The 27,476-nt window shown below is 45.1% G+C and overlaps 1 protein-coding gene across 1 annotated transcript in view; it reads left to right on the top strand.

Annotated features, from left to right (window-relative positions):
- Nucleotides 1–27,476, top strand: part of herc2 (HECT and RLD domain containing E3 ubiquitin protein ligase 2) — a 68,387-nt gene that overhangs the window by 18,888 nt on the left and 22,023 nt on the right. Inside the window, 29 exon segments of the mRNA XM_063890989.1 lie at nucleotides 8–184; nucleotides 1,292–1,395; nucleotides 2,086–2,236; nucleotides 2,475–2,689; nucleotides 3,071–3,203; nucleotides 3,283–3,410; nucleotides 9,489–9,684; nucleotides 10,082–10,215; nucleotides 10,455–10,631; nucleotides 10,711–10,847; nucleotides 11,005–11,156; nucleotides 11,275–11,466; nucleotides 11,855–12,042; nucleotides 12,128–12,320; nucleotides 12,505–12,687; nucleotides 12,761–12,945; nucleotides 13,346–13,493; nucleotides 13,576–13,772; nucleotides 23,042–23,272; nucleotides 23,358–23,496; nucleotides 23,657–23,803; nucleotides 24,471–24,613; nucleotides 24,861–25,092; nucleotides 25,095–25,127; nucleotides 25,282–25,424; nucleotides 25,842–25,940; nucleotides 26,024–26,192; nucleotides 27,036–27,161; nucleotides 27,237–27,345. Of these exon segments, the coding sequence (XP_063747059.1) occupies nucleotides 8–184; nucleotides 1,292–1,395; nucleotides 2,086–2,236; nucleotides 2,475–2,689; nucleotides 3,071–3,203; nucleotides 3,283–3,410; nucleotides 9,489–9,684; nucleotides 10,082–10,215; nucleotides 10,455–10,631; nucleotides 10,711–10,847; nucleotides 11,005–11,156; nucleotides 11,275–11,466; nucleotides 11,855–12,042; nucleotides 12,128–12,320; nucleotides 12,505–12,687; nucleotides 12,761–12,945; nucleotides 13,346–13,493; nucleotides 13,576–13,772; nucleotides 23,042–23,272; nucleotides 23,358–23,496; nucleotides 23,657–23,803; nucleotides 24,471–24,613; nucleotides 24,861–25,092; nucleotides 25,095–25,127; nucleotides 25,282–25,424; nucleotides 25,842–25,940; nucleotides 26,024–26,192; nucleotides 27,036–27,161; nucleotides 27,237–27,345 (4,561 nt within the window).

The following is a 27,476-nucleotide window of genomic DNA, read 5'->3' as shown; positions in this document are numbered from 1 at the left end:
GTGGCAGGATCCTTCTTCATAGGACAGAGCTCCAAAAACAACGAGGAGGTATCCCTCATCCGTAAAGCCGACCTGGAGAACCACAACAAAGACGGAGGCTTCTGGACCGTCATCGAGGGGAAGGTGTACGACATCAAAGACTTCCAGGCGCAGTCCCAGTCGCTCGCAGGAAACAGTATCCTGGGTAAGGCTGGAAATATATTACTTGTATGTGTACGGAAACCCAGAGAAGCCAATTTCTGTTCCTCAGTTTTCTTTTAAGTACGATAAATTAATATAGGGGTTTTTCTAGTAAAATATAGTATGGGGCTCTCACGTCACTTCCGTCTAAATTAAGCCCCGCCCACTTCCCGGTATAAATCCTGCATTAGAGCGAAGCAGAAAATAATAGGGTCTTCATCATCTGAGTCATATATTGCACCTCAAACAACAAATAAATCCAGAGCTCCGGTTTCTTTACTTCCTCTCCAGAGAAAAGGAGAGTAAAAGAAAGGATCAGAAATCTCAGTCTCAGTGTCAGCCTGCTGCCTGCCACTCGTCCCCCGGCAGACCCACCGGACATCCATCCCCTATTTATTCTCCGTAAGCTGTCTCTGCCGTCTGACCAGACACCTGACCCCATCTCCATATCTCTGGAGGAATTAAATCTAGTTTTTTAGAGCTGGATAAATATCCGAGGCTTCAAATCGTATTTTACAGACTTTACAAAACTAAACATCCTGAAACCATGATCATTTTCACATGTTTTTCACTTAAAATGAGAATAAGGATCAGTCCATTCAGTCAAAGTCCACTATTGTCAAAATGTCCACATGTGTTATACATACAGAAAATTGAAATAGTGTTTCTTGCAGTAAATATAAAAAGTTAAGGGCCTAGATAAAGGGGTATACAAACAACTAAGTAATATATATATATTTGTGAATTGTGAATCATATCGCAATTCCTAGATCTGTCAAAAATAATCCAAATGCACCTCTAGAAAAAAAAGATTTGCCAGGTGGAAATGTTCGCCCTCTTGTGTCCAGAACTGGTATTACAACAACAAACAACAAAAGCTTTATTTCACCTGTTATTTACACAAAAAAAAACACCTTTCCTTGTTTCTAATTCAGAAACACATAGAGAAAACATATTCAGATATAAAATGCACCACAATCTTGTCTTGTTCTCACCTGCCTTGATCGTCCCTACAGTGCCCTAATAAATCAGAATAGACATAATTATTTTTTACTAAGATTTTGATTTGAGTTTTCCCTCCACCCTTGTAACTAAGCGTCTCCCCCCACAGCCCAGTTTGCAGGAGAGGACCCGGTGGTTGCTCTGGAGGCGGCGCTGCAGTTTGAGGACACCAGGGAGTCCATGCAGGCCTTCTGTGTGGGACAGTACATGGAGGTACGGATGTTCCCAACACACACTTTCTGTCTAACCCCACATTCACAACTGGATTCTGCAAAAGCCAAAGAAGAAGACTTTATATTTCAGGAGTTTTAATATGATATATCACATCATTGTTGAATTTTTTATTTAATACAACTGTTTGGACAGTTTGTGTGTTTGGATGCAGGTGAGCAATACTTCGCTTATGTTTCTGTTTGCTAGTTTTCTGTCATAAGTTGGTATATTTGATTATTTACGACAAATGATAGTCCCTTAAGTGTCAAAAACATACTTATTTAACTCCGATACGCTATTAAAAAGCTGGAATTCTGCAGGTTTTTGATCATGTAACCGGGGTTTTGTTATTAACAGCTGATAAAGCATGTGCTATTGAATCATCAAGTCTGTAGTGGACCTGGAGTGATGCTTTTTAGGTGGAAATAACCTGCTGTGATGGTGTAATGTACTACAAAAAGACCTGAGAGATGTACCTTCCTCCTCTGAGTACAGTGTGTTACAAAAGGTTTTAGATTATGGAATACAAGCAAGCCCAGAGGGAGTGCAGCGACCATTGAAAAAATGTTTTGGTGGCCAAACGGCGCTACTGCAGCTACCGTATCCGTCCGTGACGTTGCAGAGGAAGTCGATGCATCGTATAAACAACTATTTCTGGTTTTTGACTTTCGGATGTTTGATCTTCTGCAGCCTAACCAGGAGACGGTCACCACCCCGGACCTCAGCAGCCTCTCCTCCCCGCTCATCGACACCGAGAGGAACCTGGGTCTGCTGCTCGGCCTCCACGCCTCCTACCTGGCCAAGAGCACCCCCCTGTCCCCCATGGAGATCGAATGTGCCAGTACGTCCAATCTTTTTAAAAGCAAATCAATCTTTGTGTCATTGTATCACCTTTCAAAAAGACAAAACAAGATGAGTTAACACTAAAAAATACCATGCTTTTGTTGTGAATTTCAAAATAAAAGCATGCATCTGGTTACTTACTTACTTTTTATAATAACCAACGACAAGTAACGTCCATTTACGAATCTATCTCCACACAACTCAACCTGCACATCCACTCCTCTCCATCTGCACAGAATGGCTCCAGTCGTCCATATTCTCGGGGGGGCTGCAGACCAGTCAGATCCACTACAACTACAACGAGGAGAAGGACGAAGACCACTGCAGCTCACTGGGGACGACCACCCCGGACAAAGCCAAACTGTACTCCCGCAGGATCACCCTGAGTGACCACGCTCAGCCGTTCCTGCAGGCCATCGCGGACAACAACACTCAGGACCACACTGTGAAGGTACAGCCGACAACAACAGCAGCAGCTTTGTTTACATGCAGCACAACAATATGCTGAATTTGATACAGATATTTGAGAATGAGGTCTTATCTGACCGTAGCATTTCTGAATTAAGAAGTTTGATTTTCTTATATTATTCCTATTCTAGGAGCATTCTTTGGAGATCGTTGCAGCACAATTTTGTCTCAATCCACAGCAACTGAAATCCCGCCTGCTAACATCCAGCTCTTGTGCATTGAACACAAACTAAATAGAGATGCATGCCCCAAAGAAAAGAAGCAGAAACACATCTTCGTTTAAGGAATGAAGTCTTAGACATCCACAGGTGCTGTTTTTAAACGAGGGCTGTTAACGCCGTTAATCTGGATTCTTCCCTCGTAGGACTTCCTATGCCAAATAGAGCGTTGCTGTAAGCAGTACCATCTCATCACCCCCATCACCTTCCCCCCCGAGCACCCAGTGGAGGAGGTGGGCCGCCTGCTGCTCTGCTGCCTGCTCAAACACCAAGACCTCGGTGAGCTCAAACTCAAAATTGGGATTGTTAAATATGAATAATTAGCTTGTTTTTAATGTGTTATCTCCTGCTGTCACAGGTCACATCGCTCTCTCACTCGTCAGTCAGTGTGCCTTGGGAGTGGACCAGGGGAAGCAGAGGTCCCTCCCCAAATCTGTGATCGACGTGTGCCGCATGGTCTACCAGGCAAAGTGCTCCTTAATCAAGGTGGGAACAATACCTTTATCCTGTGTAATATAACAGAGAGATATCAGGATAACAATACCCTATAACTTATGGAGAGCCTGGTGACATGAAGCGGTGGTGACGTGAAGTCATGTGACCGTGCTGTAGTTCCTCTATAGCCCTACATTAGCCGCCTTTAGCTTAGCGGTGGTGACGTGAAGTCATGTGACCGTGCTGTAGTTCCTTTATAGCCCAACATTAGCCTCCTTTAGCTTAGCGGTGGTGACGTGAAGTCATGTGACCGTGCTGTAGTTCCTTTATAGCCCAACATTAGCCGCCTTTAGCTTAGCGGTGGTGACGTGAAGTCATGTGACCGTGCTGTAGTTCCTTTATAGCCCAACATTAGCGGCCTTTAGCTTAGCGGGGGTGACGTGAAGTCATGTGACCGTGCTGTAGTTCCTTTATAGCCCAACATTAGCCGCCTTTAGCTTAGCGGTGGTGAGGTGAAGTCATGTGACCGTGCTGTAGTTCCTTTATAGCCCAACATTAGCCTCCTTTAGCTTAGCGGTGGTGACGTGAAGTCATGTGACCGTGCTGTAGTTCCTTTATAGCCCAACATTAGCCTCCTTTAGCTTAGCGGTGGTGACGTGAAGTCATGTGACCGTGCTGTAGTTCTGTTAAGCGTATTTTATTATTTGGGCAAAGCCAAGTTATTCAGCGCATCCAATGAGGTATATATGACGTAGTGACGTCAGCGCCACCACCTGTATATTATGTTGAATAAACGGCTGACTCCGCAGTGGTCGTGAGTGTGTTCAGCCAAAGAGAGAAGTTGGTCTCCGTGTATTTCTATTAGCAATGCTAGCCGGTTAAGTTCTTCACTGTGTGCCTAGTAAAACGCAAGTGCTGCTGCGTAGCCTAGAGATGGCTAATATTCACACAGGTTATGGGCCCAGTAGCTTAGGCAACAGGTGGAGCAGACTTTTATTCGACGGCGAAGAGAAAAATTATGAACTTTGGGAAACAAGGTTCCTCGCTCACATGGAGCTCCGGAGTCTCAGGGAGACTATCACGGAGACGCCTGATATCGACGAGGAGGATGAAGTAGCTCTCGCCGAAGATGAGGCAAAGAATGGTGAGGCGTACGCGGAACTTGTGCAAGTTTTGGACAACAAAAGTTTATCGTTGGTGATGAGAGAAGCAGAACGAGACGGAAGAAAGGCGTTGGCGATTCTGCGAAAGCATTACGTTGGCAAGGACAAGCCACGTGTCGTGAGTCTGTATTGTGAACTGTCCTCACTCTGCAAAGCTAGCGATGAGACAATTACCGAGTACATAATTCGAGCAGAGACTATTTTCATGTCATTAAAGAGAGCAGACGAACAAATCAGTGATGGACTTATGATTGCAATGGTAGTGAAAGGGCTACCCGAGTCCTACAAACCATTCGTTGTGCACGTTACACAGACAGATGAAGTCGTGACGTTTGGCGAGTTTAAAAGTAAACTGCGCAGCTATGAAAGTACAGAGAAATATGGAAGAGGAGACGTGACCGAGGACAACGTGATGAGAATAAGCGGGGCAACGAGAGCGCGCGGGAGAGGCCGAGGAAAGAAGGTGGACTTGGCTGACATGGAGTGCTACGCGTGCGGGAAAAAAGGACACATGGCCCGAGCATAGATAGATAGAATAGATAGAATGGGAGGATGAAACCCTCTTTATTAGTCACATACATGCACACAGCAGAGCACACACAGTGAAATTAGTCCTCTGCATTTAACCCATCCTAGTACTAGGAGCAGTGGGCAGCTATCGTGCAGCGCCCGGGGAGCAATGGGGAGGGGGGGGATTGGAGGTGTCCGGTGCCTTGCTCAAGGGCACCACAGCAGGGCCTAGGAGGTGAACTGGGACCTCTCCAAGTAGCAGTCCACTTTCCATTTTTCAAGTCTGTTCGGGGACTTGAACCGGCGACCCTACGATTCCCAGTCCAAGCCCCTACTGACTGAGCCACTGCATGCCCCAACTACGTGCAACAGAGGAGAGATGATCGAGCATGGGACACACCACAGCGAGGAAAATGGCGCGGGCGTGGACGCGGCCGAGGTCGTGACCAACTCAAGAAAGCTGATGAACAGACAGATGCACAGTCGTCATTGTTCTTTAGTGTGAGTGACTGTAAAGTGCAAGGAGAAAACAAGAAAGGGCTCATGGTTGACTGCGGAGCCACAGCGCACATGATCAACGACTCCAACAAGTTTAAAACGGTGGACAAGAGCTTCAGACCCGAGGACCACGTGATCGAGCTGGCCGACGGAAGCAAGGTGAGCGGAATGGCGAAGATGAGGGGAGACGCCGAGGTCTACTTGCTGGACAGCGAGGGACGACGAGTGAGAACGAGACTCAAGCAGGCGCTCTACATCCCATCGTTCCCACAGAACATTTTTTCTGTCAAGGCAGCAACAGGCAACGGCGCCGAGGTCCGATTCAAAGACGGCGATGACTGGCTGGTCAACAGGGACGGTACAAAATTCAAAATGGATGTGCATGGTAGGCTGTATTACCTTAGCACAGTTGAGAATGAAAATATGGATGAAGTGTATGGTTGTCATGATATGCAAACGTGGCACAAAATACTAGGCCATTGTAACTTTGATGACATTGCAAAGTTAGAGAATGTGGTTGAAGGGATGTCTATTAAGGGCAAAAATGATAAGTCAAACCAAAACTGTGAAATATGCACGCAGGGTAAATTCACACAAAGCCGAAACAGACAGGCAGTTGCAAAAGCTACATCCATACTTGAGCTAGTGCACACAGACTTATGCGGCCCCATAGAACCAGCAGGTAAAGATGGGTACAAGTATGCAATAGCGTTTACCGATGATTATAGTGGGATGATTTTTCCCTACTTTCTGAAGGCGAAAAGTTATGCAGCGCAAGCTACAGAAAAATTCATAGCTGATGTAGCTCCCTATGGGAAGATTAAGTGTATAAGGTCTGACAACGGTACAGAGTTTACCGGGCAGGAGTTCCAGTCCTTACTTAGGAGTAATGGGATAAGGCACGAGACAAGTGCACCCTACTCGCCCCATCAGAATGGAACGGCCGAAAGGGGATGGAGAACCTTATTTGAGATGGCGCGATGCATGCTGTTGGAGAGTAACCTCCCAAAGCATTTGTGGACATATGCAGTGCAAACAGCAGCTCAGATTCGCAACAGGTGTTACAGTAAGCGTCTAGAGCAGACACCTTACTGTGTTTTCACAGGGAAAACACCCAACCTGTCTAATATGAAGGTATTCGGATCAGAATGTTACACGTTTAAGCAGGACAAAAAGAAGCTGGATGCTAGGTGTGACAAAGGGATCTTTGTCGGCTACGATAAGTATAGCCCAGCTTACAACATCTACTATCCGGAGACAGGAAAAGTCCTGAAACATAGACTAGTGAAATCGATCACTAAAGACAGCACAGATAGCCAGACACAGACCAGTTATGACCTGGAGGAAGACAAAGAGAGCTATGGAGATGCGACACCAAAGGTAGTGAGGCAGGGTCAGGAGGCTGAGGCAGGTCCAACCCAGGTAGATGGTACAGAGGAAGAGCAGGTAGAACAGAGATATCCTGTGAGGGAGAGAAAGGCCCCCGAATACCTGAAAGAGTACCAGTGCAAAGCAGATTGTGATGAAACAGAAAATGTGGATTATTTCTACAGAGTGACCTATGGTGTGCCTAAAACGTTTAATGAGGCAATTAATTCACAAAAATCAAAATTGTGGGGTGATGCGATGAAAGATGAGATGCAATCCTTAACTGAGAATGAAACGTTCACTCTGACACCACTGCCACGGGGCAAACAAGCAGTGGGAGGTCGCTGGGTATATGCAGTGAAAGAAGGCCCAGATGGATCTGAGACTTGTAAAGCCAGATATGTGGCAAAGGGGTACGGTCAGGTGGAAGGGATTGACTACAAAGAGACTTTTTCACCCACTGCTAATATGACCTCTGTCCGAGCTTTGATGCAGGTAGCTGTGGAGGAGGATCTTATCCTTCACCAAATGGATGTAAAGACTGCTTACCTGCATGCTCCCATGGACTGTGAGGTATATATGGAGCAACCGGAAGGTTTTGAGGTTAAGTCAAAAACGGGAGAACATCTTGTGTGTAAACTCAACAAGTCATTGTATGGGTTAAAACAGTCCGGTCGCAACTGGAATAGGTTACTGCATGATCACCTTACAGAAAATGGTTTTGTGCAAAATGATGCTGACCACTGTGTCTACACCAGGAAATCTGGGAACGAGAAAGTCACACTGTTAGTGTGGGTTGATGATTTAATCATCGCAGCGAGCAACAACACCATACTGAGAGATGTGAAAGAAATGCTGAAAAGAAGGTTTAAGATGAAGGATATGGGTCCACTTAGACAATTCCTAGGTATCGATTTTAACTACAGTGATGGAGAAATCAAAATGACACAAAAGAGGCACATTAAGAAAATGTTAGCCAGATTCGGAATGTCTGAATGCAAACCGAGACCCACCCCATCTGAGCAGAAATTACATTTTGACAGTGAAGGTGATGTAATTGATCCAACAGGTTACAGAGAGATAGTGGGTAGCTTGGTATACATTATGACATGTACCAGACCCGACTTGAGTTGGATAGTTAGTAAATTATCACAACACCTGGCAGAACCAAAGCAACAGCATTGGACTGCTGCAAAGCACTTACTGAGGTATTTAAAAGGTACTATGGATCAGGAATTACACTACAAAAAATGTGAGAAAAGCTTACAGCTTGAGGGGTATAGTGACGCTGATTGGGCAGCTGACAAAAATGACAGGAGAAGCACCACTGGATATTGTTTCAGCTTAACTGAGACTGGTGCAGTAATCTCATGGAAGAGCAGGAAGCAGCCAACAGTGGCGCTATCTAGCTGTGAAGCAGAGTACATGGCTCTAGCAGCCGCTACTCAGGAGAGCATGTACCTTGTTCAACTACTGAAAGGAATGGATGGTAGTAATCAGCATTTACCAGTCAAACTCTTTGAGGACAACCAGGGGGCGATAGCGTTATCCAAGAACCCAGTATGCAGACAGAGAAGCAAGCATGTGGATATAAAATATCACTTTGTACGGTCTGCACACACAGAGGGGAAAATTAATGTTGTTTACTGTCCTACTGCAGACATGGTAGCTGATGTACTTACCAAACCAGTGTCAAAGGTCAAATTTGAGAAATTCATGGGTTATTTGTTTGGAGAGTAATGGTAGCTGGCAGATTAAATGAATGTTAAGAAGAAATGAAGTAAAGAATGTATTTTTCTTTTATTTGGGTTTTCAGAACTGCCAGTATGTAAAATGGTTTTGTTTTACCAGTTATACTGTAACTGAGCACAGTACAAATGAGTTTTGTAAATTTTGTTTTTGGTTTCCACAATACAGTAGAGAGAGCTGTAAACATGTCTTTGAGTGGGAGTGTTAAGCGTATTTTATTATTTGGGCAAAGCCAAGTTATTCAGCGCATCCAATGAGGTATATATGACGTAGTGACGTCAGCGCCACCACCTGTATATTATGTTGAATAAACGGCTGACTCCGCAGTGGTCGTGAGTGTGTTCAGCCAAAGAGAGAAGTTGGTCTCCGTGTATTTCTATTAGCAATGCTAGCCGGTTAAGTTCTTCACTGTGTGCCTAGTAAAACGCAAGTGCTGCTGCGTAGCCTAGAGATGGCTAATATTCACACAAGTTCCTTTATAGCCCAACATTAGCCGCCTTTAGCTTAGCGGTGGTGACGTGAAGTCATGTGACCGTGCTGTAGTTCTTTTATAGCCCAACATTAGCCTCCTTTAGCTTAGCGGTGGTGACGTGAAGTCATGTGACCGTGCTGTAGTTCCTTTATAGCCCAACATTAGCCGCCTTTAGCTTAGCAGTGTTTTCTTTAATAATACAAAATCCAGTGAAAAAATCCCCTTGGCTTTTTGTGGAGGGAACCAAGGAGATGCTGCCTTCAGGGTCCACTACAAAAATACGTCATCACAGAACCATGTACTTTTTCACACAACGGAGAAACAAAGAGAAATTGGATTTTTAGGTTGTGATTTTTATCTTTATTTCAGACCCATCAGGAACAAGGCCGCTCCTATAAGGAGGTGTGCGCCCCCGTCATCGAGCGTCTGCGCTTCCTGTTCAACGAGCTGCGTCCGGCCGTCAGTAACGACCTGTCCATCGTCTCCAAACTGAAGCTGCTGAGCTCACAGCCGCGCTGGCGGAGGATCACCCAGAAACTCATCCGGGACCGCAGGAAAAAGAGAGGTGGGATATTCAAAAAGCTCAGAATTTAAAAAAAAAATGTTATCAACTCAAACCTTTTAATTATTTATTACTTTTACTTCCATCAGTAACTCACCTCTTATATTGTCTTTATTTGACTTCTTTTTGCAAAACATTTTTTTAATTGTTTCATTAATTTACTTATTTTTATTTTGGAATAAATTCTAAACTTTCACTCACCCTTTCTCATATTTTAGTTTTTGTTGATATTTTTCTGGCATATTTCTCCTTTCCCCCCATATATTTTACTCATAATCTTTAAATATTTCCTTTTTTATAATAGTGTATTTATCTTAAGAAGTAGGACTACATCAATAAAGTTTCAAATTATTACTTTCTCTTATTTCTGAATTTAAATGTATATGTCTTTTTTATTCAGTGCCTAAAAAGTCAGAGTCTGCTGACATCGAAGAGCCAAAGCTGGAGAACGAAGGGACCAACGAAGAAGAACTGAACGTCCACATCAGCCCCACGCCTGCCGACAGGAAGTCCCCCGCCAGCAGAGCAACCAAGGTTCTTTAATGGGGGGTTTTATTGGAACATCTCCCTACACACTTCTTTGAACCAAGTTTTGCATCCCTTCTCATTGAGCTTTTTCCATTTTTGACACATAAATAAATCCCAGTCCTTAAAGGGATCCAGACTGGTATTGCATCATATCCAGTTTAAGCTCAGGTATATATTAGTGTGCAACCATCACAGTATCACAGAAGCTATGGTTCATATTCCTGTATATTCTTTTGACTTTGCAGCAGGACAAGTGGCATCCGCTGCTCACCACCGTGGCCAATGTGCAGAAGTACCGGTGGCTGAAGCACAGCGTTCAGGGCGTCTTCTCCCAGTCCAGCCTCATGGCCACCATCGTGGAGTTTGCACTGAAGGAGGAGCCGCTGGACGTGGAGAAGATGAGGAAGTGTCTCCTCAAACAGGTGACTGCAAACCACAGATTGCTGTAAAGTAGAAACACATGTTCGATGTATGTGATTTTAAACGTCTGTGTGTTTGCAGCTGGAGCGGGCGGAGGTGAGGCTGGAGGGCATCGACACCATGCTGAAGTTAGCCTCCAGAGACTTCCTGCTGCCCTCTGTGCAGTACGCCATGTTCTGTGGCTGGCAGAGGGTCATACCAGAGGGGACCAACATCGGGTATGTCAACCATTTTTAAGACTGTCTGAAGAAAGATTGCTGGTCTAAGAGGAGATCAGTACATTCATCTCACCTCTGTAAAGTGTATTAAGTAGACTGTGTGTAGGCGCCATAAATGTAAGTATTAAGCCAAGTAACGAGTCCCTCTCCTCTTCAGAGAGCCGCTGTCCGACTGCCTGAAGGACGTGGACCTGATCCCTCCCTTCAACCGCATGCTCCTGGAGGTCACCTTCGGGAAGTTGTATTCCTGGGCGATCCACAATGTCCGCAACGTCCTGCTGGAGGCCGGCGGTCGCTTCAAAGAGCTCGGTGAGTGGCGGGATCTTCCAGGTAGATCACATTTAAAAAGAAATACAATCTGTGTGTGTGTGTTTGTGTGAGTCAGTCGACCTTATCTAACATGTTGATATCCTGTGTTTGTTCCCAGGAGTGCAGCCTGTCCCCCTGCAGACCATCACCAACGAGAACCCGGCAGGACCGAGTCTCGGCACCATTCCTCAGGCCCGCTTCCTCCTGGCTATGATCCACATGCTTTCCCTGAAGCACGGCTCCAACAGCCTCAGCCTCTTACTCAACTCCGGCATACTGGCCCTGACACAGAGCATACTCCGGCTAATAGGTGGGTACAAACGCATCCAAGGTCCACAGAGTAGAGAGGGGCAGGGATGATGTAGTAGACCCTGATGCAGCGTCTCCCTGCTCCCCTCTACAAAAAGTAAATGTGATTTTGGATCACCGCTAAGCTAAAGGCGGCTAATGTTGGGCTATAAAGCAGTGGTTCTCAAATGAGGGTAGGCGGACCCCTAGGGGTACATTGAGTACTGCAGGAGGTTTGAAGGAAGTTAGAATAATGAGAAAATAGTGGGACATTTTTAAAAGTCGACATTTAGAAAAAAGAGAGCAGCCTGTTTCTTTTGAGAGCCAAAGAAACAGACTGCCTGGAAAAGTGGAATAATTGTCGTCACCGAGAATGACAAAGCGTGTGTGATGTCACTTCCTGTCTGCAGGGCCCAGCACAGACAGCAGTGAGGAGGACCTGAGTGTTTGTCCTCATGGAGGATCAGCTACAGTCCTGGAGGAGTCCAGGAAGGAGGCGGTTCCAACCCCCCTCCCCGCCTCGGGCCCCGAGCTGGCTGCTTTGATGAAGATTGGCACCAGGGTCATGAGGGGCGTCGACTGGAAGTGGGGAGATCAGGTACCTGGATTAGTTCTACATAGAGCTGTGAAGTAAACTGTCTTTAAATCTAGGGTTCAGTGTTTGACCCTGTGCTGTTTTTCAGGACGGTCCGGCTCCAGGTCTGGGTCGGGTCATCGGAGAGCTCGGAGAGGACGGCTGGATCCGAGTCCAGTGGGACACAAGTAGCACCAACTCCTATAGGATGGGCAAAGAGGGCAAATACGACCTGAAGCTGGCAGAGCCCCCCCCAGCTGCTCAGCCCCCGACGGAGGACTCGGACACAGAGGACGACACAGGTCAGACAGCAAAGGGAACATAATAACATCACTATGTAACACTCGCGCTCCTATTGGCTAGCGTTCCAACACATTGTACATGATAGGCTAAGGGGCGCGACATCTGTAAACGGTTGACCAATCACAAGAGAGCCGGCCGAGACATGTGTAATCGGGGTTTTAAAAACAGCATTTATCTTTACAGAAGGCGAGCTGATGGAGAAAAGCAGCCACCCGACGGCCATGATGCTGAACAGCACCGTGAACCTGCTGAAGACCCTCTCTCTGACAGCGGGGATCCATGCTGAGGTCCTGCAGAGCGACGCCACCCGAACCCTCTGTGGGCTGCTCCGGATGCTGGTGGAGAGCGGAGCCAACGACAAGTCAGGTAGCTGAACCGCCGTGTTCATAAATGTCTCTTCCTAGCCTCCTATTCTAAACGGACCTCTCTCTGCTGTCAGGCTGCCACTCCCACAGGCTGGTGTCGCGGGAGCAGCACCGCAGCTGGTCCACGCTCGGCTTCATCCGCAGCATCGCTCTCATGCCGCAGATGTGCAGCACGCTCAGCACCTCTGCGTGGATCGGCCTGCTCATCCGCATCGTGGAGGGACACCATTCCTTCAACGCCGTCACTCTGCAGAGACAGGTAGGAACATTACCAGAAAAAAAAGAGATCCTCAGACATCATTCGTGACGGTAGAAAAGTTAAGTAGCATCCGGTATTAACATTATTAAATGGTAGGATGTGTATTTTAACTAACATAACATCATTTTAAAACACCAGAATGCTTTGTAAAATACTGAAAAAACTGTAATTGAATTCAAATCCTATCATTTAAGCTGTGACTCAGGAAGTACATAGATGTCTTCCACTCAAATTGTTTAATTCAAAACACTTTAAGGGCTTCCAAAGACTGGAAAAGCACTACATAAGTTCAGTTAAAAGGCTGAAACCAATTATTACTCAAGTCTTTTGTTATTTGCTGAACATTTTAGGCTGGAAACCACCTCTGTGACGGTGCTTCTTGTCTGTGTTGTGTTTCCAGATTTTGGCGCTACGTCTCCTCGCGGCGGTGTTGCCCTCGTGGGACAAGACGGAGCGAACCCACGACATGAAGTTCCTGGTGGAGAAACTGTTCAACTTCTTAGGAAGCCTCCTGAGCACCTGCTCCTCAGACCTGCCGCTCCTCAGAGGTAAGGCCTTAAAGGGACTTGTCTTTACTCAAATCTGCTTTTTATTACCTTGGTTTTTTATATTTCCGCTTCCTTTGCACAGAGGGTTCCCTGCGAAGGAGGAAGTCCCGCCCCCAGGCGTCTCTGACAGCCACTCACAGCAGCACCCTGGCGGAGGAGATTGTGTCGGTCCTGAGGACGCTGCACTACCTCGGCCAGTGGAACGGCATGATCAACGACTACATCAACGCCCAGCTGAGCTCCATCGGAGATGTCATCGCAGGCTGCCAGTCTGAAGCTGTGAGTGCAGAGTTATGGACGGTGTGGTGCAGGAATGAGTCCTGAAGCTGGAAATGAGTCAACATTAGCCGCTGTAGCTGCCCCTGACGCTCTTCTTCTGGTCAGAATTAAACCACGCATCGACTGATGCTTAATGAGAGTGATGTTTATTTTTTCCAATGATATTTAATGTCTTCAGACACAAAGTACACCAAACACCAACACCAAACACCGTGAAAAACTGAAATGAAATAAATATAACAGTCTTAACATCGTCATCTTCCAAACAAATGAATATCTTAGGCCAATATCTTTTACAGTCCGTGAATATCCATGTGGCCTTCATGAAACTTAAATATGAAATCTTACAGACTATTTAAACATAAAATGTACAGAAAAAACAGTTTTCATACCGTGTGCGCCTTCTGACCGGAAAATCAGGAGCTGCTAAGGCTTTACGGACACACTGTTGCACACATCTTGCTCCTTGAGCAGCGCAGGTCCAAAAGACTGAAAGCACGTCTTCCCAACTACTTATTACGTTTATCACAAGACTTCCTGTGCACGTCATTACGTCATTATTACGCATCAAATTATTAATTCACATTTAACCTAATTATATATGAAATAGAGAAAGAATAAGAACATAAAACTACCTTAAACCAAAAATATTGCATGACAATAATATACAAAAATATTAATGCAACAAATAAATTGGCACACCTTTTCAGCGACAGCTACACTGCCGCCAAAATCCAGAGATTTATGTTACTCATTTTTGAAACTTGGAATTAAATCTTGGAATTTTCCCTAAGATAAGAAAACCACTTTCCCACTTATTCTTGTGTAAGATCTTAAACACTAAAGATCAGCATGCTTAAAGTGCTTTTTGATACTTGTCTAATAATGTTCAACTAGTACTACTAGTTTTTGAACTGGTCTTTCTAGAAAGGTTGGTTGAGTTAAGCGTTCACCTCGCTTTCCTAATTTACTTTGTGCTATCTGGATTTTAACCTTGCGCACCAGACCATCATCCTCCTCTCTTGCTTCCACAACTCTGGCAAGTCTCCATTCATTTCTCGGAACATTATCCTCCTTGACAATGACAACGTCCCCCACTTTCACATTTCTTCTGGGCACATGCCATTGTTGTCTGAGGCTTAGGTTAGACAGGTACTCTTTTTGCCACCTACTCCAGAATTGCTCCGTTAGGTATTGCACTCTCCTCCACCTTTTCCTGGCATACAAGTCTTCTCTCACAAAACTGCCTGGTGGTGGGAGTGGCACAACAGCTTTCATGGTGAGCAACTGATTCGGAGTTAGAGGTTCAAGACTCTTCGGATCACTGATGGTATTCGTGGTGAGCGGACGACTGTTTACGATTGACATAGCCTCATAGAAAAATGTCCTCAATGACGTGTCATCAAGTCTTCCCTTGGCTTGTGCCAAAACAGTGCTCATGACGCTCCTGACAGTCCGAATTTGGCGTTCCCAAATCCCACCCATGTGGCTTGCATCAGGAACGTTCATGAGGAAATCACACTGCTTTCTTGCAAGGTAAGTTGCAATCCTCTCTTTGTCTAGATCCTTCAGACCCTTCTTCAATTCGTTCTTAGCTCCAAGGAAATTGGTCCCCTGATCAGAGCGGATCTGTCTTACTGCTCCTCTAAGAGCTATGAAGCACCTCAAAGCATTCAAGAACGCGTCTGTTGAGAGATCCTCCAACATTTCTATGTGGATGGCTCTGGAGCTCAAGCAGGTAATCAATAGACCTTATCTCTTGAATTCTTTACGACCCTGTTTGGTATAAAAAGGGCCGAAGCAATCAATCCCTGTGTATGAAAACGGAGGCGAGGGATCGACTCGGTCACTGGGTAGGTCCGCCATACGTTGTTGCTCTGCCGAACCACGCACCTTTCTGCAAGTGACACAGTATTTGATATGCTTGGCCACTATCTTGCTAGCACCTAATATCCAATAACCATTGGCTCTGAGCTCATTCAACGTCTGACCTCGGCCTTGGTGCTGCGTCTTCTTGTGACAGTGGTCAAGAATGAGCTGGGTGACAATGCCTTCCCTAGGTAAGATCACTGGATGCTTCAACTCCAGGGATGCAGAAGACATTCTTAGTCTGCCTCCTACCCTGAGCAATCCATCTTGAAATATTGGATCAAGTTGATGCATCTTGTGAGTCTTTGGCAATATTGATGACCCTTGGCTGAACCATTTGAGTTCTTCTTCAAAGGCCTCTCTCTGTGCTGCTCTGACTAGCACAAGACCAGCTTTTCTTCGTTCCTCAACACTGATGGGACCGGTTCTGTCTTTATGTGCCAGTCTTTGGATTCGCACAGTCACGTTGAGAGCTGTGTTCCAATCTGAGAACCTTGAGATTCTTTTCAGGAAGTTTTCTTGTTCAACCACGTCAGTTCTCAAGACCTTCACCTCAGGGTCGCCCACAAGAAGTTCTGGTCTTCTTTGGTCTGTGACAAGTTCTTGTTGCCACAAGAAATCTGGTCCTCTCAGCCAACTTGAGTCTAGCAGCTCTGCCACCTTGAGGCCCCGTGACGCATGGTCTGCTGGATTCTTACCCGTCTCAACATAGAACCATTGACTAGGATCAGTTGTGTCTCTTATCTTCTGAACGCGGTTGGCTACACCGTTTTTTATGTAACCGAGCACTACCTGTGAATCGGTCCAGAAAAACTCTCGATCTATTTCCAGCTCCAGCTCTTCTCTGAGGGTGTTACTAACAGCAGCAGAGACTGTTGCTGCTGTGAGCTCAAGGCGGGGAATGCTGGTAACCCTTATGGGTGCCACTCTGGCCTTACCCATGACTAATGCACAGTGCACTTTCTCATCTGCAACAACTCTAATGTATGAGCATTGGCCATAGCCATTAGTGCTGGCATCTGAGAAATGATGCAGCTCAATTTTTCTGACTGTGCCGAGGGTTTCAGGGATGAAGCATCTTGGAATTTCTATTTTTTGAAGACTCTGTAAGTCTTGGAGCCATGCTTCCCATTTTGGCTTCAGTTCAGGGGGAATGGGTTCATCCCATCCCACGCCCTGTCTGCACATCTCTTGCAGCACTCTTTTACCGTTCAAGAGGTAGGGAGCTAGAAATCCCAGTGGGTCGTAAACACTGGCTACTGTTGATAAGATTCCCCTCCGTGTGGCTGCCTTTTCTGTGAGGACGACATTGAATGCAAATGTATCCAGCTCAATGTTCCATCTTATGCCAAGTACACTCTGTGTCGGAAGCTCACTGTAATTCAGGTCTACATCTTGGACAGCACTGGCACGTTCACTCTCTGGTATTGCATCCAAAACTTCTCTGTTGTTGGAGACGAATTTGTGTAAACGCAGCTGTCCCCTGCTGCAGATCTGTCGCGCTTCACTGACAAGCTGGATGGCCATTTCAACAGACGTGACGCTGACCAGCCCATCGTCCACATAAAAATTCTTGCGAAGGAAGGTCGCTGCCAGTGGTAAGTCTTCCTCATATTCAGTGGCAAGGTGTTTCATGCCATAGTTAGCACATCCCGGGGATGATGCAGCGCCGAATATGTGGACACGCATGTGGTACTCCTTAGGGTCGCTTTCTGTATTTCCATTGTCCCACCAAAGGAATCGCAGGTATTCACGATCCTCTGGGCTGACGTGGAAACGATGAAACATTTTTTCCACATCGCAGTTGATTGCAATCTTGTATTGGCGAAATCTGCACAGGACTCCAGTCAGAGTGTTCGTTAAGTCTGGGCCTGTGAGCAGATGGTCGTTCAAGGAAGTGCCTTCAAATTTGGCGGAGCAGTCAAATACGACCCTAATCTTTTCAGGCTTCCTGGGATGATACACCCCATGGTGCGGAATGTACCATGTGCTGCCTTCTTTGGGGTCCACACTTGCTTCTTCTGCATCCCCATCTTTAAACACACAGTCCATGAACTTGATGTAATCCTCTTTGTATTTAGGATTCTTCTCCATTTTTCTTTTTAAATGTTTCAGGCGCCCTGTAGCAAGCTGCCTATTGTTTGGCAACTGAGGACGCGCCCTAAATGGTAGTGGCATCTCCAGATGTCCAGCATCGTTGTGCCTGACCTTGTCATTCAACATGTGTAGAAATTGAATGTCTTCCTGTGATATTGTCTTTTCTTTTGGGTTTGTGTCAAGAAAGTCAGTCTCCAGTGCTTTAATCACTGAGGCCGGTGTGATGGGCGGAAGCTCCTTCACAGAGACACGGTGGCAGAATCTGGTCTCATTGTTTGTGCTAGAGCAAGGCACCGTGGCTCCAACTATGCTCCAGCCTAATGCCGTCTTGACTGCATAGGGTTCATGTTCTTCTCCAGATACCACTTCCTGTGGTTTCAGAGCCCTTGCACAGTCATAGCCAACCAGGAGTCCAACTGGACAGTTCAACAAGCTTGGCATCTCTTCAATCACACTGTGAAGATGAGCCCACCTCTTTGCTGTTTCACTTGTTGGAATACTATTCCTCTCCAACGGAACATATTCCTGTGTATATGTTGGTGGTAGCTCAATGCTCTCTTGTGAGTGATACCCTCTCACCCTAAGTCCAACAGCTCTGTGGCAGTTCACAATAGAACTCTTGTCAGTCATTGTTGACAGTTTCAACTTCACAGGTTCTGTGTGAGCTTGAATTTTCTGGCAGACATCCTGATCTATGAACGTACTGCTACTTTGTGTGTCCAATAATGCATAGACTAAGAGTTCTGGGCTATTCTTTGCCGCACTGGAAAGCCAAACTGGGACAATCATGGAAGTACGGTCACCGCTGTCCATTCTCACATTGCACAAGCTTGTGGAAGAACTTTCATCTTGCGATGGTACCTCTTGCTTCTTACCTTGAGGAAAATCCTCGTGGAGTGGAGTTGGGTGATTCCGCTTGCAAATGTTACAAGTTGCTCTCTTTCGGCATTTTTTGGCAACATGGCCGACTCTAAGACACCCAAAGCACATGTTGTTGCTGATAACAAACTTTTTCCTGTCTTCAAGAGGCATGGCTGCGAATTTTTCACACCTGTAGATAAAATGATTTTCTTTGCAGCAGACACATTCTAAGGGCCTTTTTGGTTGAGTTACAGGCAGACTGGCTGTAGAACCCTCTGTGGAGCTTGAACCCTTCTGAGAGGAGGTTTCCCTTGGCATCCTTGCTGTCATCACCAAGGTGTTGGCCTTAGGACGCTTCTGCTCTTTATCAGTTTTCTCATCCATTTGTTTCAGTGCATGAAGGGATGAGACTGGGTTGCACGCAATACATGCTTCTTTTGCCATAAAGCTTGAAAACTCCTCGAAGTTAGGATATGGTTTTCCTTCATCCAATGCTTTACTCACAAGCCGATTCCAGCGGGTAGTTAACCAGTCAGGCAGCTTCTGCAGCAATTTCTGGTTTTCTTCACAATCATCTAGCACCGTTAGACCAGCAACATGTGGCATTGCATTCTTGCAAGAGATGAGGAAATCACTAAGTTCTCTCAACTTCAGAGACTCCTTGGGTCCAATTTTAGGCCAGCTGCTCAACTTCCCCCGGAATGCTCTTTGAATAACGAAGGGATGGCCATAACGTTTATTCAGGGCTTCCCATGCCTGGGTGTAAGCTTCTTCGTCACTCCGATAGAATGTGCCTTCTAATACACAAAGTGCTTCTCCACTAATGTATTTTTTCAAGTAGAAGAGCCTGTGCGCTGAGTTTGTGCAACTTGTTTCAATTAACGCCTTGAAACTAGTGCGCCACTCTGTAAATTTGAGTGGGTCTCCTGTAAACATGAATGGTTCTGGTGCTGGTAGTCTAGTCATTACCAGGGACTGTTTTAAGGCTTCAACCAGCAAGGTTTCATGTGAAGTTGGGGCTACTTTGCTTTCAGAGCTAGGCAAGCCTGAGAGATTTTGGGGCACCTGAATGGGTGGAGTGCTGTTATGCTGCGTGGGAAGCTGACGTGGAGGCAATGTGATTATTTCTCTTTCTCCTATTTCAGCATTTAACTTGAATTCCTCTTCAGCATATACAGTGTATTCAGCCTCCATGGCCTCAATATCCCTCTTATCTTCCATCATTTTTAACCTCTCTTGTTGGGCTATCACCTCTTTCCTTTGTTCGGATATTTCTTTTTCCCTTGTAATTTCAGCACGCTTTGAAGCCAATCGCGCTGCCACCTCTACCTTCTTTTGGGACACCTGACTACCAGGCAGACTGCCCCCTGCAGCTCTCGACACTGTTGAGCCGTATATTGACTTGGCGTCATCTCTTTCGAGCAATTTCAAGAGTGATTCTTTCACTGTGTCGGGGTCAAACTCTTTATCTGCTTCTGCATAGCGTGTATTGAGAAGTTTGACTATTTCTGTTGTCACAGAAGAGCAGCTATCCATTTTTCTCCTAATGTCCGGAGATGGTGTGGTCATGGTGCGCAAGCTATCATATTCTTGCTTTAATATTGGTTCATATACACCTAAGGATTGAATCATGTCGCCTAGTTCCTTTTTAGTGCACTCTTGCTTTAATTTGGTCCTGATAAACTGAACCTCAGCCTTAAAGTTAACATAAGCATACATGAACTTCTTTTCCCTTTTGGAACTCTCCTCTTTTAAGTATTGAACCCATTTTTCAGTTGGATGCTTCTCTCTTTCAGATCGCCTCAATTGTTGTTCAGACTGAAGTGTTGGTTCGAGCCCTATGTTATGAATTTGAAGATCTGCATTAATTTCAGCTATGCGCTCTTCAATGCCCTGTCTTTCTGATTCTTCAAGTTCAGTGTTTAATTTTGCCTCTAAGTCTGTCTTCTCTTTTACCAGAGCTTCAATTACTCCTTCTAGTACACTTGTATCTGTTTTGCCCTCTGCCATTTTGTTCAACACTTAGCATGCAACTTAGTGTAATATTAAATCTTTAAATGTAATGTAAACTACTGAACCATAACTATGGACCCGTCATGAAATTACACATTCACAAATAGAAAACAAGTTACATACTGTTCAATTTACAAACTGTCAAAATGCAACAACAAAGGAGCACGAAATATTCAGTTCAATCTGTCCAGTTCAATGAACTAAATCAAGTTGGAAAATATACAATCTGACCTGTTATCCGTTGCAAAGGTAGGCTTACTCGTCAGCTGAATTGTCCCTGTGCACCGTCTTCTTGCGCTGTGCCCTTTTCCCGCGCTGGTTTGCAGCTCGCGCAGCCTCGCTGAACAGATGCCAGAGTGAGTAGGCAGGTCCACGCGCTGGCCTACCCATAGACTGTATATATAGATGGACAGAGTGGCTCCATTCAGCTGTGTTCTATAGAATTGAAGCAACCGAGGCGACGCCATCTTTGAAAATTTGGAGCCAGTTCGAAGTACGCTTGCGCAGTAGAATCTGAAGCATGCGCAGTGAAGAGGAGGTCGCGATCAGACCCGCCCACTCATCGAGTGAAACACGCCCCTTATCGAGTGAAACACGCCCCCTTCTCCGTCCGTTCCCCACCACACACACAGGCCGAGTCCGACTCTCTGGGGCTAAACTGGCTGAAACTATACAACATCGTCTTCAACATACAAATCTATCTGTTTTTCGTTGGTATATGACCATAATCCTTTCAAGGATGTCCGAAAATCTATAGATTACTGTCAAATTAAGTTAACTTTCTAACGTTAGCGGCTAAGCTATCACTACCGTCATTTTAATGAGTTCGCTAGCTAATATTAAGTTAATATTCACTTACCGAAAAAACTGCACAGAGCTCCCCTGAGATGGCCTGTTGGTACAATCAACAGCACAACACGACATGACTGTCAATATATAAATGTAAAGTAATAACAGCAAATAAAACAAATATGAGTTGCCTGACAAAAGAACACCACTACAGCCGAGCCTACAGCTACTCTGAATGAAATGAAATGTTGAAGGAGGTTGCAAGCGGCTGCACTGTCAATCAAAGTGTAACCACGCCCCTTTTATATTTATTAAAATAACATTAAAGAAAATAATTTCTCGGGAAAAAGAAAAATGGTGTGATGTGAAGCACCTTGAAAGCTATTTTTTCGAATAAAAAGTTGTGGATGCAAAATTTGTTTTAGGTGAGAAAAGTGACATAGAAAGTTGGTTACTTGCCCATTGAAAATACATGGGAATGGGCGGAGCTACGCATTGTACTGCAGCCAGCCACCAGGGGGCTCTGGACTAGCGCTTGCTTCACATTTAACGGACGAACCTCTGTCCATCAATATATACAGTCTATGGGCCTACCACGTCAAGCCAACGCTCTGGAGACGCAGGCCCTCGGAGTTTCACAGGAAAGCTGATGCACCTCGGCTGTTGTTCCGACGGCTGTTGTTCCCTCTCGCGGGTGTTTACGCTGTCCTCCTTCCATCGACGGTCTCGCAGTCACCATAAAAAATCTTCCTCCATCCATCAAACGCTGCACCTCGAAGTTTCTGCAGGAGCACGCTCTTGTCGGGTGTATGCTGCGTTTCACTCGGTCGAGACACCTCTCCTCGACGTATTCTTCACTTTATGCAGACAGTTTCACTTCCCTCGAAGGATATGTTTCTCACTCCCCTCGGAGAATACGTTTTTCACTGTAGCTGCCCCTGACGCTCTTCTTCTGGTCAGAATTAAACCACGCATCGACTGATGCTTAATGAGAGTGATGTTTATTTTTTCCAATGATATTTAATGTCTTCAGACACAAAGTACACCAAACACCAACACCAAACACCGTGAAAAACTGAAATGAAATAAATATAACAGTCTTAACATCGTCATCTTCCAAACAAATGAATATCTTAGGCCAATATCTTTTACAGTCCGTGAATATCCACGTGGCCTTCATGAAACTTAAATATGAAATCTTACAGACTATTTAAACATAAAATGTACAGAAAAAACAGTTTTCATACCGTGTGCGCCTTCTGACCGGAAAATCAGGAGCTGCTAAGGCTTTACGGACACACTGTTGCACACATGTCGCTCCTTGAGCAGCGCAGGTCCAAAAGACTGAAAGCACGTCTTCCCAACTACTTATTACGTTTATCACAAGACTTCCTGTGCACGTCATTACGTCATTATTACGCATCAAATTATTAATTCACATTTAACCTAATTATATATGAAATAGAGAAAGAATAAGAACATAAAACTACCTTAAACCAAAAACATTGCATGACAATAATATACAAAAATATTAATGCAACAAATAAATTGGCACACCTTTTCAGCGACAGCTACAGCCGCCTTTAGCTTAGCAGTGGTGACGGGAAGTCATGTGATGTGAAACCTATCCTCTGTTCCAGTGTTTCCTGGAGGAGTTCTTCCCTGAGTCTGACGGTCCTCGTGTCGGCTGTCTGATGGCGGTGATGGCGGTGATCGGAGGGATCGACGGGCGCCTCCGGCTCGGCGGACAGGTGGTCCATGAGGAGTACGGAGAGGGAACGGTCACTCGCATCACGCCAAAAGGACGCATCACTGTTCAGTTTTACGAGATGAGGACCTGCAGGGTGTGCCTGCTCAGCCATCTCAAACCGGTATGGAAGTCACTTCATGCTCTGCTTATACTTTCAGTTAAGTAGACCAATAATAAACTGATTTATTTGATGTTGTTTTCCTCAGCTGCCTGCGGTTTCCTTCAGTGTGCAGAACCTGCCCTTCACTGAGCCCATGTTGGCAGTCTGGGCTCAGCTGGTCAGCCTGGCAGGAAGCAAACTGGAGAAACAACGCATGAAGAAGTCGATGAGCCGCGGCCTCACAGGTACAGTGGATCCCACACGAGACTCATTAATATCGTATAAAATAATAAAGGAAGGAATAATAGGAACATCCAGGCTTGTACCTCGGCAAAATGCATGACAGTTTGTTCCTGCTTTGATTTGGTGTCCAAGGGGTATTTAATCAGACTTCCTGTGTTTCAGCCGACCAGGTGGACATCCACCTGCTGCGCTGCCAGCAGCTGAGGCTCTACATCCTGAAGGCTGGCCGGGCGCTGCTCTCTCATCAGGACAAACTCCGACAGATCCTCTCCCAGCCCGCCGTGCTGGACATCGGACCCAACCCGAGCGGTGAGGGGAACAGTCTTTATGGAAAACTGATCCGGTTTAGCTCTGTGGAAATGCTGTGTGCATTTGTAGGTCAGAGTACCTTAGGTGTTGTAGATTCCCTGTCTTTACTAAGAAACAGTAAATGGGAATTGTGTATTAAACTTGCAAAATATGTTAGGAGGAGTTATTATTCGGCCTAACAGGAAGACAGCTCAGTCACAACAAGGACAGAAATGCTTCATATCACTTTTACTCTTTTAGAAAAATATATTATTCATTAAAGATACGTACTTCCTTGTGGTTATCTGTTCTTATGGTGCCTTGATTGAAGTACTATTTTTATTTGTTTTTGACACAACTTTGAGCTTCAGTTTAGTTTAAGAGGAGCTGGTTATCTCCATCCAAAGTATTAGAACAAATCACCGCAAGGAATATCATTTAAAACCCGTTATCGAAGTATCACTTAAACATATGATAGCCGTTCCTTTTGTTGTTATTATTTTGTCTAAGAAAGTTAAATAACATTCATAACTTTTCTGCTGCTTCAGTCCAACATCATGGCTTCCAGTAGGGGAACCCAACAGCTGCTCCTGTCTGATTAAGAAATCTGCTTGCAACCTTTGAACGTTTTTCTGTGACCACATTTGAGTTTATTTTTTACAATACCTCTGTTTCTTTCTGCCTTCAGAGGACCCCGTGGTGTCGTCCCCTGATGCGGGGGACTTGTCCCCTGAGGGGCCCCTGCCTCCCATGATCCTCCTGCAGCAGCTGCTGTCGGCTGCCACTCAGCCCTCCCCCATCAAAGCCATCTTTGACAGGCAAGAGATGGAGGTGAGTCAAAGGGCCTCAGTCAGATTACCTCCGCTTTAATACAAGACCTCTAACTTTTGCTAAGCGTCTACATTAGTCTGGTGTTTTCGAACCAATGAAACAAAGACCTTTTTAAAGCTTAAGCACATTGTGTTGGTCTGTAATTGATATGACCAATTCATGCATAAGTCCAGGAAATGCCGAAGGGCTCACCTACCCTTTCTCACCCTCTGTATTTAACCTCAGCTTTCCCTCTGTGTCTCTGCAGGCTGCAGCTCTGGCGGTGTGTCAGTACCTGGCGGTGGAGTCGGCTCACCCCTCCTCCCCCCTGTTTGAGGAGAGCAGCTCCAGCGAGGCGACCACGCCGGTCACCGTGCAGCACGTCCGGCCCCCCAAACAGAAGAAGCAGAAGACTTCCCCCGTGCCTCCCTTACCCATTGTCCTCCAGCTCATGGAGATGGGCTTTGCACGAAAAAACATCGAGTATGCCTTAAAGTCTCTGTCGGGACCACAGGAAGTGCCTCGGGTGTCCCAGGTAACATTTCATTTCGTTAAGTCCTCAAAAACAAAATTGTAACTGCATTTAAACACCATAAATTCCACTTACATCACCACATTGGTTTTAAGAGTGATGAAAATATGACGGCAGACATAGTAGATAGTGGAGAGTAATAACGTGTTGTCCTCAGGTGTGGAGTCGTTGGTGGGCTGGCTGCTGGACCACCCTGAGGTCCCCCAGTCGGAGCAGTCGGACGCTGACACCGTGTCGGACGAGTTCTCTGACGAGGAGGTTCTGGAAGAGCTAGAGGAGCCCGAGCCCACCTTCACTGTGGTACTTGTTTTTCCTTTAATTCCGCCGTACCACCATCAGTAATGGAGTTAAATCCTTCATCATGATATTATATTTAATACTTTTTTCTACTCACTTTATTAATATTTCAATGTATTTTTCTTTATTTTGTTTTTTCAATTTGTTGTATTTTTTAAAATACTTAAATAATATATTTATTTGTATTTGATTTCTTTTTTTATATTCAATATTTTTAAATACTTTATGTTTATAGTTTTTTTTATTTGTTGTATATTTAAACACTTTTTTAAAACAATATTTTTGTTTTATTTTTCATACCTTATTTGTTTTAGCGATTTTAATTTGCATGTCTTGTTTGACATGTAGAAACGATTGTAAATAAGGTCAAATGAATGATTAAATATACCAATAAGTAAAGTTCCCTGTGTGTAACTCCAGCCTCCAGGTGCAGTGGTGACTGAAAGCCAGACGTTCAAGAAGAGATCAGATTTCCAAAGCAACGATGATTACGCCGTGTACGTGAGAGAGAATATTCAGGTAAGAGTGGCGGCTCATTCGAACATTTGCTAATGAATAAATGAAAGAGAGAGTCTGACGGCTCCTCCTCTCCTCCTCTGCAGGTGGGGATGATGGTGAAGTGCTGCAGAACGTACGAGGAAGTGTACGATGGAGACGTGGGGAAAGTGATAAAGCTGGACAGAGATGGGCTTCATGATTTGAACGTGCAGTGTGACTGGCAACAGAAGGGAGGAACGTACTGGGTCAGATACATCCACATCGAGCTGCTGGGTGAGAACATTTTAACCTGATGTCATAGAGCTTTTCTCAGAGACAATGCATTTCAAATATGGTCCTGGTGTTAAAATTAGCCAATTTTGCTTTTTAAGGCTTTTATTTTGAAAACAAGCCTCACCTGGAGTTTCCTTTAAGGATACAGTAACTCTACAGGGCTTTTATTTTGAAAACCAAGCCTCACCTGGAGTTTCCTGTAATGATACAGTAACTCTATGGGGCTTTTATTTTGAAAAACAAGCCTCACCTGGAGTTTCCTGTAATGATACAGTAACTCTATGGGGCTTTTATTTTGAAAACTAAGCCTCACCTGGAGTTTCCTGTAATGATACAGTAACTCTATGGGGCTTTTATTTTGAAAACTAAGCCTCACCTGGAGTTTCCTGTAATGATACAGTAACTCTACGGGGCTTTTATTTTGAAAAACAAGCCTCACCTAGAGATTCCTTTAAGGATACAGTTACTCTATGGGGCTTTTATTTTGAAAAGCATGCCTGTTCCTGAGCTTCTTATAGAGTATAAGTTACTTTTAGGGCTTTTATTACGTAAACATGTGTCTTTCTGTGCTTTCCGTAGGGATACAGTTACTTTATGGTGCTTTTATTTTGAAAAGCATGCCTCATACTCAGCTCCCTGTAAGGATACAGTTACTCTATGTTGCTTTTATTTTGAAAAACATGCCTTTTCCACGAGCTAACTTGAAGGTAAATTCAAGTTATTGAATCACATTTTTAAAAGATAGAATTTTAAAGCTCACACACAAAGCCAGGCGACTTGTTTTCAGCGTCTTTCCTCTTCACCCTCTGACATGTTTCGGGTCATTTTTTGCTTTGATTTCAGGATTCCCACCACAAAGTTCTCCCTCCCATATAAAGATAGGTGACAAAGTGAGGGTGAAGCCCACCGTCACCACACCGAAGTACAAGTGGGGCTCCGTCACTCACAGGAGCGTGGGGGTTGTGAAAGGTAAGCAGGTTATCTGTACATGCAAAATGAAAGAGACAGAATCCACCGCTAACAGAGTGTGATGGTGTGTTTCAGCGTTCAGTGCCAATGGGAAGGATGTGATCGTGGACTTCCCTCAGCAGTCCCACTGGACCGGCCTGCTGGCTGAGATGGAGCTGGTGCCCAGTGTTCACCCTGGAGTCAGGTATGGACTTCTATCATCCTTCCTCTGCCAAATTAACTAGTCATCTCAAAAATGTAGGATGGTTTAAAGACCTGTTTCAAACTCAGCCGGACCGACTGACTGCAGAAAAAACGTATAAGAAATAGATTCAA

Source organism: Eleginops maclovinus, chromosome 9 (genome assembly GCF_036324505.1).
Source record: "Eleginops maclovinus isolate JMC-PN-2008 ecotype Puerto Natales chromosome 9, JC_Emac_rtc_rv5, whole genome shotgun sequence".
NCBI lineage: Eukaryota > Metazoa > Chordata > Actinopteri > Perciformes > Eleginopidae > Eleginops > Eleginops maclovinus.
This window is presented reverse-complemented; position numbering and strand designations above follow the sequence as displayed.